This window comes from Rhagoletis pomonella, unplaced genomic scaffold (assembly GCF_013731165.1).
Source record: "Rhagoletis pomonella isolate Grant_MI unplaced genomic scaffold, Rhpom_1.0 Rhpom_scaffold_02813, whole genome shotgun sequence".
Lineage (NCBI taxonomy): Eukaryota > Metazoa > Arthropoda > Insecta > Diptera > Tephritidae > Rhagoletis > Rhagoletis pomonella.
The window spans coordinates 1-14,928 of NW_023461366.1; the positions used below are offsets into that span (position 1 = coordinate 1).

General features: G+C 36.7%; 1 protein-coding gene across 1 annotated transcript; it reads left to right on the forward strand.

The window, feature by feature from the left end:
* Positions 1 to 1,865: 1,865 nt before the first annotated feature.
* LOC118753747 lies at positions 1,866 to 12,668 on the forward strand (the record flags this gene model as incomplete). Its single annotated transcript, XM_036488621.1, is given in 5 exon segments — positions 1,866 to 1,931; positions 3,269 to 3,574; positions 8,888 to 9,046; positions 10,281 to 11,542; positions 11,688 to 12,668. Coding segments are annotated over 5 exon segments (2,618 nt in total), but the record flags the coding sequence as incomplete, so codon positions are not given.
* Positions 12,669 to 14,928: the final 2,260 nt, after the last annotated feature.

Consider the following 14,928-nt stretch of genomic DNA (forward strand, 5'->3'; position numbering starts at 1 on the left):
GCACATTTCGTTATTTGCCTGGAAGACTAGCACATTTCAGATTTTTGTGTGGAAGAGGGATACGCAAGGTAGTTCATATAAGGTTGTAGCAGCCGTTAAAAAAAAAGTTACATAAATATGTATGTTTATACTATAATTATTTTTCTTCGGTCATGCTGAAAGTTTAGTGTTGTATATGGAGCCTTTTGGCCGGTTATTACAAGTAAAATAAACGTTTATTTTTCCTCCTACACCTTTCGACATTCGCGTCTTTCTCAGGGAATCTTTATTTATAAATAAATACGAAAAAACATATACATACAGTATCATATCAAGAGTACCCCGTTTCAAAGTGATATTATTTATGTTATGTTTATTTATTTACTTAAAAAACCTTCAATTAAAATAAAGTTAATTCTCTTAAAAAAATCCATATTGGCTCAAGTTTAAAGCCCAGGAGAATACTAAAAAAACTCAACAAATTTTCAACAACGCAAACGCAAATGAAATATTTTCCTTCGAAGAACTGTCCAAATATTTTCATTGGCAAAAAATTAAGATATCACATGTACGGAAAATTACAATAAAAAATAGCAAAAATCAAGTAGACATGGCAGTAAAATACGACTTTATGCAAAGCGAGGAGAAGTTGAACCTAATGAAAAAAAATGTTCAATGGTCAACCATGAAACACTGTGAATTGCCTAAAGCTTACAAGGGAAAAATACCTTAAAAAAAAAGAAAAGTGGATGATATTCAACAAATGATTAGTAAACGGTATATACCGTCTGAATTTCATGATTTTCATAATACAATTAAAGAAATATAGAATAAACGTTTGAATTTTCAATATATATTATGCTTTTATGATTTACTTTAAACCGGAGACGTGCAGTTTTCGCGGCTTAACAATCTGAAATATGCTACTCTTCCAAGGGAAAATCTGAAATGTGCTAGTCTTCCACGCAAAAATCTGAAATGTGCTAGTCTTCCACGCAAATAACGAAATGTGCTAGTCTTCCACGCAAAAATCTGAAATGTGCTAGTCTTCCACGCGAGAATCTGAAATGTGCTACTTTTCGACGCGAATAATGAAATGTGCTAGTCTTCGACGCGAATAGTGAAACGTGCTAGTCTTCCACGGTAATTTGAGATGTGCTACTCTTCGTTGGGAGCGACGATATGTATGGTCACTCTATGCATCATCGACAATCCACTGTGAACCATCTTGTTTGGAAGATGAGGATAGTACAGAACATTTTCTCTGCCGCTGTCCGGTCTTCGCCAGACTAATTTAGATGGCACATTCTTTATCGGATCTATTGGGAATGGACGAGCTACATTCTCTTTCCCTCGACAAAGTGCTAAGATTCAAAAAGGAGTACCACCCATATATCCATATCCTCTAAATCCTCTCCCTAGGCCTTAAGTACAATGGGCAATAATGCCTAAGTGCTTGAAAAAATTATTTTTGGTTTTTCCGGCCAAATAAATTTCCATTCTGCTGCTGCTGGCTTTGAACAAATTCGCCGAAATTTCATCTATTTATTGATTTGGATTCCTAAACATCCTGTATGTACTTCTAAGGTACATACTCTGGTATGTACTTCTAAAGTGGCTCGTGTCTTATTTCGCTACAGGGTGTTAGTCCTTTTAATTGCTATAAATAAAGATTTCTACGTTCATCTTTGTAAACTAATTTATTTCATTAACTTTCAGATACATTCAAATTCGTGGTAAACGACACACCGTCAGCTGTACGGAAGACCTGTCAATACAGCATCATTCCGGCGAGACTTGTCCCGTGTGTGGTGTTTATGAACCGCCTATAGTGCCACAAATGCCTACCATTATGTCACAGCAGTCGACTGGCGCTGGAGCAACAGGTGGTGGTGGTGGTGGTATTCGCACAAGACGTACCGGCCTGCTGACTGTAACAGAACGACCGCCAGGTTAGTCGGAAATTTATCGAGCTGGGATTTTGTAGCATAATATAATAGAATGAGCTTTTCTAACAGCAAATAGACATATGTACATATACATGTGCTAATAAAATTTAATTGAACGCTAGTCGTACATACTTAAATACATACATAGTATGTGTAAGGCATGACGCGCACGCGCAGGTTCGCTGCTTTACAATTATCAGCCGTTTTCGCATTTAGTTTGTATTCGAATAAATATTTGTTTACTTTTAAATTATTTTATACACTTATGGTTGCGGGAAAATAAATACGGACGCGATGTTTTAACAACTTTTAACTTTGTTTATTCAGTGCTGCTTTCTCAAGTAGCTTATAAAATTTATCTACCCTTCAAACACACAATAAATTTTTAAAGCTACTTGTGTAAACGGCTCTTAATATTTATTTATTCTTTTTAAAGTATATTATAGCTCACTATCTGACGCAAAACCATGTATCTCAAAATTTTAAACTTTGTGCAAGATTTACAAAATTCGACGAATTTAATCCTGTGTTAATCAATATTTCAAACTAATTATGCAGAATTTAAATTTTTAGAAAAAATTTGGTATGCAGTTTTATAGCAGTAACTAGAACTTGCCGTTATTTTTTGCCCTTTTTTTGCTGGCGGTGTTGCGCATTTTCCTCCAAACATATGTATAAAAAAATTTTCCAACATACTCGTACTCCGTATGGGGAAAAAATCGTGACACAGCACAAAAAAATAAATAAAAAATTACTTGAAACTTGCACTTTATTCCACTGAAATTTTAAATTTTGGTGCAATTTTTTCGAATGTTTCCAACTTTTGTAGAAAAATTTAAATTCGGATTTACATGCTTTTTGTTAGGTAATGAGCTATACTTTCATAAAAAATAATAAACATTAAATTAGCAAAATAAAAATAGCTAACAACTTGTTAAAATGTCGCATCCCTATTTACTTTCCCATCTCTGTATAGTATAAGCACCATTTTTTAACATTCGATTTTGTTTACGTTAGATCTTTATTCACAGTTTGTATTTAATGTATATCGATTTATTATTTTTCGTTGTTTTGGTTTATTAATTACATATTTCTTTTTCGTTCTCTTTTCGTTTTATATACGTTTAAAAAAATATTTGGTTTCTGCTTGGCTGTAATGTAAATTGTGTAATAAACTAAAAACCAAACAAAACGATCCTATTTTTCCTAACCTCACCATTCCTTATATCCACTGCCTCCATCATTCCAACCCCATTCTACTTGCACTCATCCTACATCATGCACCATTTGCACACCTTTTCCCTACACCGACCTACCTGCTTATGCCCTGCGTGTGACAGTGATAAGTCCTGAGCTTATACGCGAGGTGGAATCGCGCATGAATCGCAATTACTTGCCACCTGCTTTAAAAATGCAGCAACATCAATCACATCCGCACCAGCATAGCGCAACGAATCCCACGCTCAGCCAATCCCCTCCCACTGGCGCCTTTGCGCCTTACCATTCGTCATCGAGCGCCAATATTTTGCCTACCCAGGCATTAGCAAATGCAGCCATGACGGCACAAGGTCCTCCTAACGCTTCTGGAAATAGTAGGCGTGTTCATTTCAAATCCACCAACAAGCTGCCAACCGTGCAAGAAGTTGGTAAGTTCTTTTTTTAAGTTATGTTATTTTCTTTTCTTTTAACACTTTTATTTATTTGTTTAAGATTTAACTTTATGTAAGTTGATTTTATATTCACATTAACTATTTTTGTTAATTTTTAATAATCATAGCCATTAATATTGTATTACTTTTACTTGCTAATGTCAAATTATGTTTTTTTTGTATTTCTTCTACCAGCATTAGCTTTGTTACATGTTTTAATTCGCGATTATATTTTTTTGAAACCTGCGCGTTTTTTACCCTCGACAATGTGCTACCCCCTTTAAATGCGTAATAATTAAGTTATTTTTAATATATCTTTGAAAAAACAAAAATCTGTATTTGACGTCTGCTGATTCGTAGTCGACTGAAAGTGAAATTTAAATCTTAACTTGAGTTTTATATTAGATAATAAGTTATTTCGAAACTGATAGTGTCGCCACATTCGAAATCGCAAAAAAAGCAGCCAACTTTTATTTTTACGCGAAACAGCTATCTCGATCTATTTATTTTTTTTTTGCAACTCGGAAGCCGTGTGGCTTATTGCAATTGACATTGTCTAGCTTTAGCAGGAAGTAATAAGAATTTAAAATTAATTAACAGTCTCAAATATAGAATCGTTCTATCAATAGCGCCATCTAAGGTAACCTGATACCCGTGTATTAATGGGTTATCTTGACATTTATTCCGAAGGCTACCTCTCATCTATGAGCGATGTAACAAACTCTGCGAAACTGTCTATCATTTCATATGTATGTATACAGCTTTCCACAGGCAAGTTTGCACCGACCCCTACTAGGTCATCGGGTAATCATTGGCCTTAAAAACGCTGCACTTGCTTTCAGATCCTTCAATTATCTGAAAGTTCGAAGCCAATCAGTGATCAGTAATTGAATTTTTTTTTTCAAAACTACCTTAACCCTAAGAAGGTGTTTCAGTGAAATCATGTGCTTTTTCTTAAAGCGTTATCTCCCCGATAAAACTATAACAGTCCACTTAGTACGAGTACGCGGCCGCAATAAAGAAGTCAAAGCTTTTGCCGATCATACGGGTACCGTACAAAAGAAAGCCGGAATAAATCTTGAAATACAGTTCGTAGATCACTCGCATATGAGAACCCCATGCGCCATCTATTAAAAAACTCTATTATGGCATCTACGGACTGTACCTCTGAATATAGGACGATTACTATTTCCGAAGACCAATCTCTATTACAAACGAAAAATTGGAATTGCTCTATGAAACCTACATTATATTTCCACAACTAAGCGATGTGTACGGTAGCAAAATTAAATTTCTTCTTGTACTATTTAAATAGACCTCATGGACGAGTTGTTGGTACTAAGTGCGTATTGACATGCTTTGTCGTGATTGCGTATGTGGCATACTTTGTACAATTCAGCTTATCTATCAAAGCGAATCTATCACGCAAAGCGAAGCAAGCGTTTTATCTGGTGAGCGTTTATCGTGAGCTAGTGCCAGAACTTGACACCTGTCAGTTTCTAAATCATTATTAATAGAAGATACATTCATGCATTGTCCGCTGTTGCCTTCTTTCAGTGACTGTCAAACATAAATCAAATCACGCAGCTTGCTCAAATCTTTACAGGAGTTTACTAACATACATTTGTATATTAGTTGGCAGGGGCGGAGAAATTGAAAAATTATTTATCACCAAGGTCGAAAAGTTTAAGCTTTTCCTTATTCTGAGTTTCCGAGCTTAATTTTAACTAGTGTTGGGCAGTATCGATACCAAAACTACTCAGAACTCGATTCCCAAAAGGATCGACCGCACTCGATTTTTAAAAGTATCGATACTGAGTACTCCAAAGAACTCAGTACTCAAGAAAGAACTCGAAAGTACTCAGTACTCACAAAAGAACTCGAAAGTATTTAGTACTCAAAAATACTCTGATCTCAGGATCGATTCAATGTACTCAGCATTAAGTGTCGAATAGGTACTTAAAAGTACTGTGTTTTATTTACATTAACATTTTTCTGGAGAGTTTTACTTCCAGCTCTCCTTAAAGGTAAAATTAGTAAGGTAAAACAAAATCCGCGCTATCAGGAAAAGAATTTTCTTCTAATTAATTTTTGAATTCTTTAGCCTAGATCCAAGAAATTTCGAAATTTTCCATTTTATCAACGCTTAAGTTTTGGCTTATATATACCAAATGCAACTAAAACTTTCTAAAGCTAAAAAAGTGCTAGAAAAATTTGAAAAGAACTAAAGAAAGAGCTAGCTAAAGTGCTAAATCTAGCTCCAAAAGCACCAAAATGGCAACGCCGATGTGCATATTTAAAGAAAGTACTCAGTACTCTCAAAAATACCCGATCCTTAAAAGTATCGATACCAAAGAACTCGATCCTCAAAAGTACTCGATACTTCCCAACACTCATTTTAACGATCATGCATATTTTTTTTATTACAATGTATAAAGCTAAGTTCGGAGCTTTTAAGTAAACGATCAAGAAATAAATTGCTATTGTTTCGTGTGTGTGAATAGTAGTGCACCGGACCAAAAGCACAATGGTTTTTTCAACCTAGTTAATGTGATTCAAATTGAACATTTGAGAACAAATTCGTATGTATAGCAGTGACTGAACGAGCAGAGGTGCTTGCTGTTATTTGTTGGCTTCCAGCAGTACGAATGCCCTCAGCGGCAACACATAATTTGTATTTTTATTTTTCTGTGTTTTGGTTTCTCTTTATTACGAAAAAGCCTCTGTGAAGTGCAGAACCAAATCAAACGACGAAGAAAATTGATTCAAGTAGTACAGTTGGAGACACATTTATAAAGCGGCTGTAGCTGAGTGTGTAGAGATGCTTGGAGTTATTTGTTAAGGCCGTCAGAGGCAACATATTAAAATGATATTAAAAATTTTTGTTTTGTATCTCCGCATTATGAAAAAGCATCTGTGAAGTGCAGAACATAAACTTATTCAAACGAAAAATCGCCAACCAAAAGTTTGGTGAATGTAAACAAAATTGTGGTTAATATTACCAAATCATTGTTGAAAATATCAACCAAGGCATTGTTAATATTAACCAAAAATCACGTTGATTCCTTTTCAAGTTTGAATTTGGTAATATTAACCAATTTTTGGTTGATTTTTCTCTCAGTGTCCAAGGAGTTTTGACATCTGATATTTTACAGCCTACTATCTCATTTTTTTCTTACGAAATAAGGGAACGGGCATATATTTCTGTTGAAAACTAGGGTACCTTATAGTACTCTTCACAAACAAACTTTAGCAAACCATAGTAGAAAGCGTAACAAATTTCTTAAGAAGTGCTTTAGAAAATTTGGCCCAATAAATTTTTCTTTCCCCTTTATTGGTCTTTTTTTGCTCATCAAACTAAAGATATGTTTGCAAATAATAACATAAAAACAGATTTGGTATTTTTTAACACCTAAACTTCAATTGCATTGCTGCTTGGATACAAAAATTTAAAACCAATGGTTCGTCTCTACGGGAAGGCATTGGTGCTGTTGAAGAGATTAAATATAATTTATTACAAATGGGGAATAACGGGGGAATAACGAATATTACAAAAATAAAATAAAACGACCAGCGTAGATCTCTATTTGAGAATATCAAGCAACACTTCTATGTCTATTGTAATTTTTCAATCCTTGAAATAAACTTAAATAAATAAAAAAAAAACAGAACGTCAAACTGTACTTAATTTATGTGGTTTTGCGAGCTTATTTACAAGTATATTTACCAATGTTTTAGTGCTTATCTAAGCGCTTAAAATGGATTTTTTCTTGCTTATTTTTTTCGGCCGTGTTTATCACTTACTGCGTATTTCCAAACAAAAACAGTTACCTAGCAAAAAATAAAGATAAAAAAATGTACACTGCTTCTGATATTTTATTGCTATTGGAGACCAAAAACACATACAGCCTAACAAAAAAGCAGTAAGAATAAAAACTTGATTATGGCAACTTAACTTAACTTAACGTAGCTAAGAACTTAGAAAATCCAAATGAAACAGACGTCGACGTGGCATTAAGTTGCGTTAAGTTTCGGCTGTCCAAATATAAGCAACATTCATTTAAGGGAATTTTTAAGTGACATCCTCTAAGCTACGTTAAGTTGCCATAATCAGACCTTAAGAAAGGCATTACTTTCAGAAATATACGAGGCACATTGTTTTATGTTTAATAGATTTTAAAAGTAAAAAAAAGACATATTAAAGAAAAACTTCAATTTTCACGGCTCAGCAAAAGTTTCGAAATTTTCAAGAGTTTTTCAGTTTCAAGAAATAACTTTCGCAAAAATGTCGAGCTTTTTAATTAGGCTTCATAGAAAGATTTTGGGAATGTAGTTTTATAGCCCATTTAATTTAGTTAATACAGTGCAAGTAGCTAGTACTTATAGCCCAAACACAATGAAAACGACGAGCTACGGACCACGGCTGTCAAATTATTTTAACACGTAATCTTATGTAGATAATTACTTTGGCGACGACTGGGCTACGCGACGACTGTGGTTATGGCCAGATTAGATCTATTTCTATTTTTCCAGCGACAGATAAGGTTCTTCCTCTTCTTTTATGTCAAACCTATACAAATTCATGATGTCGCTGCCGCATTCAAAAAAATCATATCGTCATCGACAAAGCGTTTAGATAATGAAGGTAACAAATTGGAAGCTGTGGCCCGTAGCTAGTCGTTTTCAATGTCTTCAGAACTTTCCTAAAATCAACTGAAAACTGCAAACATCCCTTAAGTACTAACTGCTTCAAACTTGCACTTCATTACACTAGAATTGAATGGGCAACAGAAATGCACACTAAGGGCTGGTTTCTCCAATTCAACTTAACTTAGTTTAGCCAGTTTTTGGACTTAAGTCAAAAGTTAGCCTACTTTTTACGCAGCATATTCTTGACTAAGTCTAAAAAATTGGCTAAACTAAGTTAAGTTGAGTTGGAGAAACCAGCCCTAAGTCGTTCTTAGAAATCTAATTAAAAAGCACGAATGTTTGTTGAATTTTTTTTTTAATACTTCACAAGTTTGAAACCTGTGGTGGGTTTATAATTATTACACGAGGTATATAACATTACGAGGAAATGAAAATATTGCCGTTAAGTAGACATAAATTGAGCCACAGTAAATTTCTTTGAGTATAAAAAATTGTCATCTACATAAGCAAAACTTAATCATTGTAAAATGTTTCTTCTTAGTTCCTAACAGAAAACCATTTCAAGATTATCTAATGCAATATTTCTTTAACACTAATACCCATCACTATTTTCTTTGTTTGTTCTTTTACCTCCGCTTAATAACATTTCAAAAACTATAGGACGCTACAGCCCCGTAAGGCGCGCATCCGAAGGATCGAAAGCACAATTCCAAGGACCATTACAAGAGTGTCAGTATCTGCAAAAAGTATCAGCACAACGTAATTTTTTGGTTGCACCAACACCGCCACTTTCAGATAATTCAATTAGTTTACCTGGTAAGCTTTACAAAAAAAAATCAGAATAGCAATATTTTAACTTGATTCAAACATACCTAATTCCTGTCGTAATCCTCAACTTGTTTATAGATTTTTTTTTTTTAATTGTGCTAGGCATCTTAGATTGAAGGGAAATATTTGCAGTTGTCCAGCCATTACCTACTAATTATTTAATAGTTCTACAGGACTTGTGTTCAATGGAGAGCGTTCCGGAGCAACGTACAAGCTGCAGTCTCCTTGAGATAAATCTTGAGCCATATTTTCCTAAAACCTTCCTATATTTTTATTGGCGCTATAAGCGCTTAAGTAGAGCTATATGAGACCTTGCTAGGGATTAAACAACTCGGAGAGTTAGTTTCATAGGGATATATACTGCTAAAAGCGAATTTAAAATCGAGAAGGAGGAAATTTAAACTCTAATTGTCAGTTTGGGTCGAGACAAAAAACTTTGCCAATTTCCTCTCTGCTTTGAAAAATTGAGTTAGTTGTCCATCTCGAGTGGTGATAAGTTCTTTTGCGCTTAGTCCTTCTATTATATTTGTGGCCGTCCTTGCTTTCGTTGTCCGCCTATAGGTGCCGAGTAGAAGTACCTTTACAATGGTGCCTCCTCTATACGCGAATAAACCTGAAAATTCATATATATGGGCTTTTAGACTCGCTGAACCCGAATCCGAGGTCCGTTAACCTTTGTTTATGTTGTCGCTAAATCCGAATATGGGGATCCCTTGGTTCTTCAAAGTCATCTAGATGTCATGCCAAGGTCAAATTCAGAAGAAGTATATTGAATTTTCAGGTTTATTCAATGCATTTTTTGCCCTACTTTACCCTAAAATGACCTCGAACCTGACGTGATGGAGGCTAACAGACCTCGGATTTGCATTCATAACATCGGTTGGTTCAATATGGAGACTTTTTTTGTAAACCTATGTAATCTATGATATGAGCAACTTGTTCCTAGTTTTGGATTCTGAAGGGCCAGAGAGGTAGTAACTCTTCTTTGGGTAGCTTGGAACTAGACGATTGGGTCCACGAAACCTTATACGAGTAATCAATAAAAAACCAATGTTTGAATCAAGTTAATTTACAACAAAAAAAAAACTCTGAAACAAATTAAAAATATGCTTAGCTTGTTTGCACACTCAACTTATCTCCGTATTTGTATATAATCATCTATAATTATTTATCTACATACTAAGCTATTACCGCTCCTTCAAAAACTTATTTTCGTTATAGGTTCCCCCCATACATGGCAAGCCCGCTCCGCACATGATATTCCGTCGTGGTCAAGATATTGAGGTACCACCTGAAGCTGTACGAGCTCTGATGCCGCAGCTTGATCGCCTTGTCAGGGAGCATCGACTGAGCACGGATATAGCCAATAAAGTAATAGCTACTGGTATGGTGCCGCTTGACTTAGCGTCCCATTTGGGCTTGACAGCACATTCCGCAAGTGCTGCCGTAAGTGGTGGCCACCTAGAGACGGCGTCGTCTCCCATGCAACACCAAGCAATGTATAGTTTGAGTGTGTCGCCACTCTCCTTGCCAAATAGCGCTAGCGCCAGCGTTATGGGCGCCGTTAGTGGACCGTTAACGGCACCACCAACTGCATGTAGCCACAATATGGGTGCACACTCGAAACAGATGCTGGGTCAAGGTCCATACCAGCAACAGTATTTGGGTCTAATGCATCCGCAAATGCATTATCCCGGCAATGGACTGGTTGGTCAATTCAGTCACATAACACTTAGTGCGGGTGTGAGTACTTGCGCGAGTCCAGGTCAATTTAGTGGTTCAAATAGCAGTAGCGGTTGTCAGTCGCCCATTTATAGCAGTTTTAGCGGCTCATCTTCACCCAACCCCTATATGCCAGGCGCAGGGCCATTCAATCCCTGCAGTATTGTCGGCAGCGGTGGCGGCGGTGGTGGCTCATCACCACTGCATCAAATTACGAAAGGTATCTCGGTGCTTTCCACTGGCGGCGGTGGTTCGATAACACGCGGCACTTCAGCTGCCAGTGAAATAGCCTCCTCCGCAGCCGCCGCTGCTGCTGCAGCCAATCAGCCGCTAGATCTTTCCATGGATGTGTGTGCTTCGGACAGCTCTGCTGCGGAAACGCCCACGAATGCATTTGCTCAACAACATGTCAACTGGATGTTGCCGCAAGTAACTTGCTTCGATCTCAAGCCGCTAAATTTGTCGCCAGCACAACCGGTGCGGGTTGTGCCCACGCCACCTGCCTCGCCCAATCTTTGTATCATACAGGAGGAGAATGCCAATGGACAAATGTATCATACCATCACAACGGGTACGCCACATGCAGGCTGCACCGGCGGGCTAATCAACGAGGATTTGGCATCGCCATGTCAACCGTCGCATCCGCAAATATGTCTGACAGATGTGCAGGGCAGCGAGATCACGTTGGTGGCGCTGAGTTCGGAAAATAGCCGTGACAGTGACTGCGATTCGCTAGAGCCGCACACGTCTCTGATGTCATTACAGGTGAGTGGTAGCACCAAAGGGAGTAGAGTACGAATATTTTGGTAAAATTGTGGATCGCGAAAATCGCGCAAAGTCAAACTTTTTTTTGTAGAAAAAACACACATTTTCGATTACGTCCAAAATAATTACTCTATTTCTCCAACAGGGACTTATAATCACTGAACCTTCCAGCGATATGCCTTCGATTACACGTGGCATAGGACGCAAAACTAGTTTAGAATGCGCTAACGACAGCCACACGACGCGTCTAGAAAGCGATGCCAGCACGTCCAGTAATGCACAAAACGCCAGCGATTCACATCGACGCGGCAGTGATAAATCGCTTGGCTTCTCCGACGATTCACTAAGTAATGATTCAAACAATCTCTCACCCTGTCAAGAGCCTTCCGCTAGCTCCGGCTTCAAATCGGACTCACATTCCGAGATTGGCGATCATACCGAGGGACATTTATCACCCGATTCCATTTGCGATTCACGACGCATGTCAGAAGAGATGTGCTACGAAGTGCCGTTGCCGCATGAATGCTCCAACCTTGACCCGACACGCATACTGGAGTTGGTCAAACAAACCATTGACCAAACGATGCCACCAAAAGGTGCAGTCCTGCACAAAGGACTGCCGGAAGAGTACGTTGGTAGCGCGAGCGTAGCTGGAGCAACTGGTGAGACGCGCATAAGTAACGCCAGCGAATCATCAGCGACATCGATGGACACAAGCAGTAGCACGTCAGGCTACTGTGGCGGCTTTGGCGGTACCGTTGGAGGTGGCGGTAGCACAAGTACAAATCTTAGCTTGGAGTACTCGGGCGGCCTACAAATCGAGTTGCAAGTGTGTGAAGGCCGCAGCCGTGACAATCAAACGGCTGGCAAAGGTATCAAACTGCGACGCATCTCGGGCGATCAATTCGAATATGGCAAATTGTGTCAGCAGTTGATTAACAAGTTAACCATGCAGCAGGTAGCCGGTTAAGTACAAGTGCAAGTAAAAAGAATTGTAAGCGTGAGTAAACCGTGAGCACTTTGGATGTACATACCTACATATGTATGTATGTAGTATGTGCATAGCATTTATGGTAGCACGTGGCGTGGCGTATAAGTAAGGCGTGTAAATCAGGAGCGTGTAAAAGACATAAGTAGAAAATAGACACTACTGTTGAACGTTGAATAAACGTTAGTACAAAATCGCAATCGTACACACAAGTCAAAGCGTTGAATTCTGTAGATTTCCAAAAATCCGTATGTACATATATATAACTAAGTACGTGTGTATTAGATTAACAATTTTAAATCTTTATTCCTCTAAATGTGCGTGCGTATGTATGTATTTTTTTGTTATTATATATTTAAGAATTACCGGAACTGAACAGATTTTTAATCGATCGATGTTAGTGTTTGTATGCAATTAGCGCGCTCTGCGAGATTTTAAAGCGAAAGGCAACCAGCGGTAGTTGCATTAACACATACCTAAATATGTATGTAACTGTAATTAGTATGCAATTTAGGGACGAATTAGCTTAACAGAAGAACTAAAAAACATGAAATGATATATGCATCCATTTACATTAGAGCGGGTCAATTTTTTTACTATGCGCGTATAGCCGTGTAATTCTAAGCAAATTTGTCGAAGAAGCCATGTGTCTAACATCAATTTGGAGTTGGCCAAATTACGAAAATAGGTTTGGAATAAAATGTAAAAATTTCTACTATTGCGCCCTCTGGTGGAAGTCCTAAAAAAGGTTAGGTGCAGAAACCGATTTCTCATACCAAAACCCCCTATAGCAAGTTTGTGTACAAAATTTAAGCACTTTTTTACGAGACTACAGCAAAATGGTAAGAAACCCATTTTCGCAATATGGCAAACTCCAAATGGATTTTAGACTAGACCCATGGTTTCTTCGAAAAATTTGCTTAGAATTACACGTAAAATCTTTTTGGGCTATGCGCTTATAGCCGAAAAAATCTCCCATACATATTGACCAGCTTTAATGTACATAATATGTACATAAGAATGCATAACTCTCTATATAAAAAAATCGGTGCTGTTTTTCTATCGGAAATATAAAATCTATTCTATTTTAAGTCTTCCGCCAAAATATTTTAGAAAAATATTAAGATTTGCGTGAGCTGAACCTTTTTGAAAATTCCTCCAAAAATCTGCTTTTTTATAATAATTATTTTTTTAATTTTTTTTAAATCACCTTACATGTTAAATGAGTTTGAGCTTAAAAGGTGTGAATGAAAATGTTTAAAAGATCCTATCAACGTAACGAAAATAAAGTAATTTTTGGGTTTTTTCAAAACGGTCTAGCTCACATAAATCTTAATATGTTACCGAAATATTTTGCGGAAGTCTTAGAATATAATAAATTTTATAATTCCTTTGGAAAACCCGCAACGTATTTTGGTGATGCACCCTTATGTACATAGATATATTTATATTTAATTTCTTTTTTACAACAGCAAATCGCTTTTTTTGTAAATATAAATTCTAAATTATAAATACGCGGTAATAACCCAAATCCATGTTATTAAGTACATATACATATACTATATATGTATGTATTTATGTATAGAGTTCCAAAAGTACCCAGTCTGTAATTGCACAACACTTCTTTGTAAATATGTGAACGCTTCCAGGCAGTACTTACTTTTGGAAGTTCCGTTAGAAGATTACCAGTATTTAGCGGTAGCCAAAGTGGCAGAGACAGTTCTTCATAGCGTGGTATCACAAATAGAAAGGATTTGCCCTAGGGGAAACTCATTCCCTGCTGAAGTCGAAAACCAGAAGTCTGATGAGCTGATGTGGTGATCTCCGAAATAACAGCTATAATTTCTAGCGCTTAGACTTTGTTGCTCTTTCAATTTTTTCTGAAAATAAATTTTGGTATAAAGCTGAATAATTTGTTGAAGTAAATAGCTGTTTTTTGGTAATTAAGATAGTAGGTATTATGTACCAATAATACACGGGAAAATGAAGTCTTTGGAATTTTTCCGCTGTCATCACCCAGAATTATGGAAAATAAAAAAAATAGGAAACCCATATTTTTTTTTTTTGAAATCGGTTAAAACTCTTTAATGATGCCACCAGGACTTTAAATTTTTCCATGTAAATATAATTTTTCGTGCAACTGTTATAACACCGTTAAAAATAAAATAAATATTTTTTTTCGAATGAAATAATTTCCCTTTAGAAATCTTCGAAAACAATTAGGATACATATTTTACTTAAAAATTTTATCAACTATTTTTACTCCAAAAATCGGGGGAACGAACCGAACCGAATCATTTTTTGGAGTGATTTTTGGTTCGGTTTTGGGATTTTAAAATAAAAACGGTTCGGTTCGGAGCCCGAAAAAAAGCGACGGTTCGGTTCAAAACCGGTTTGC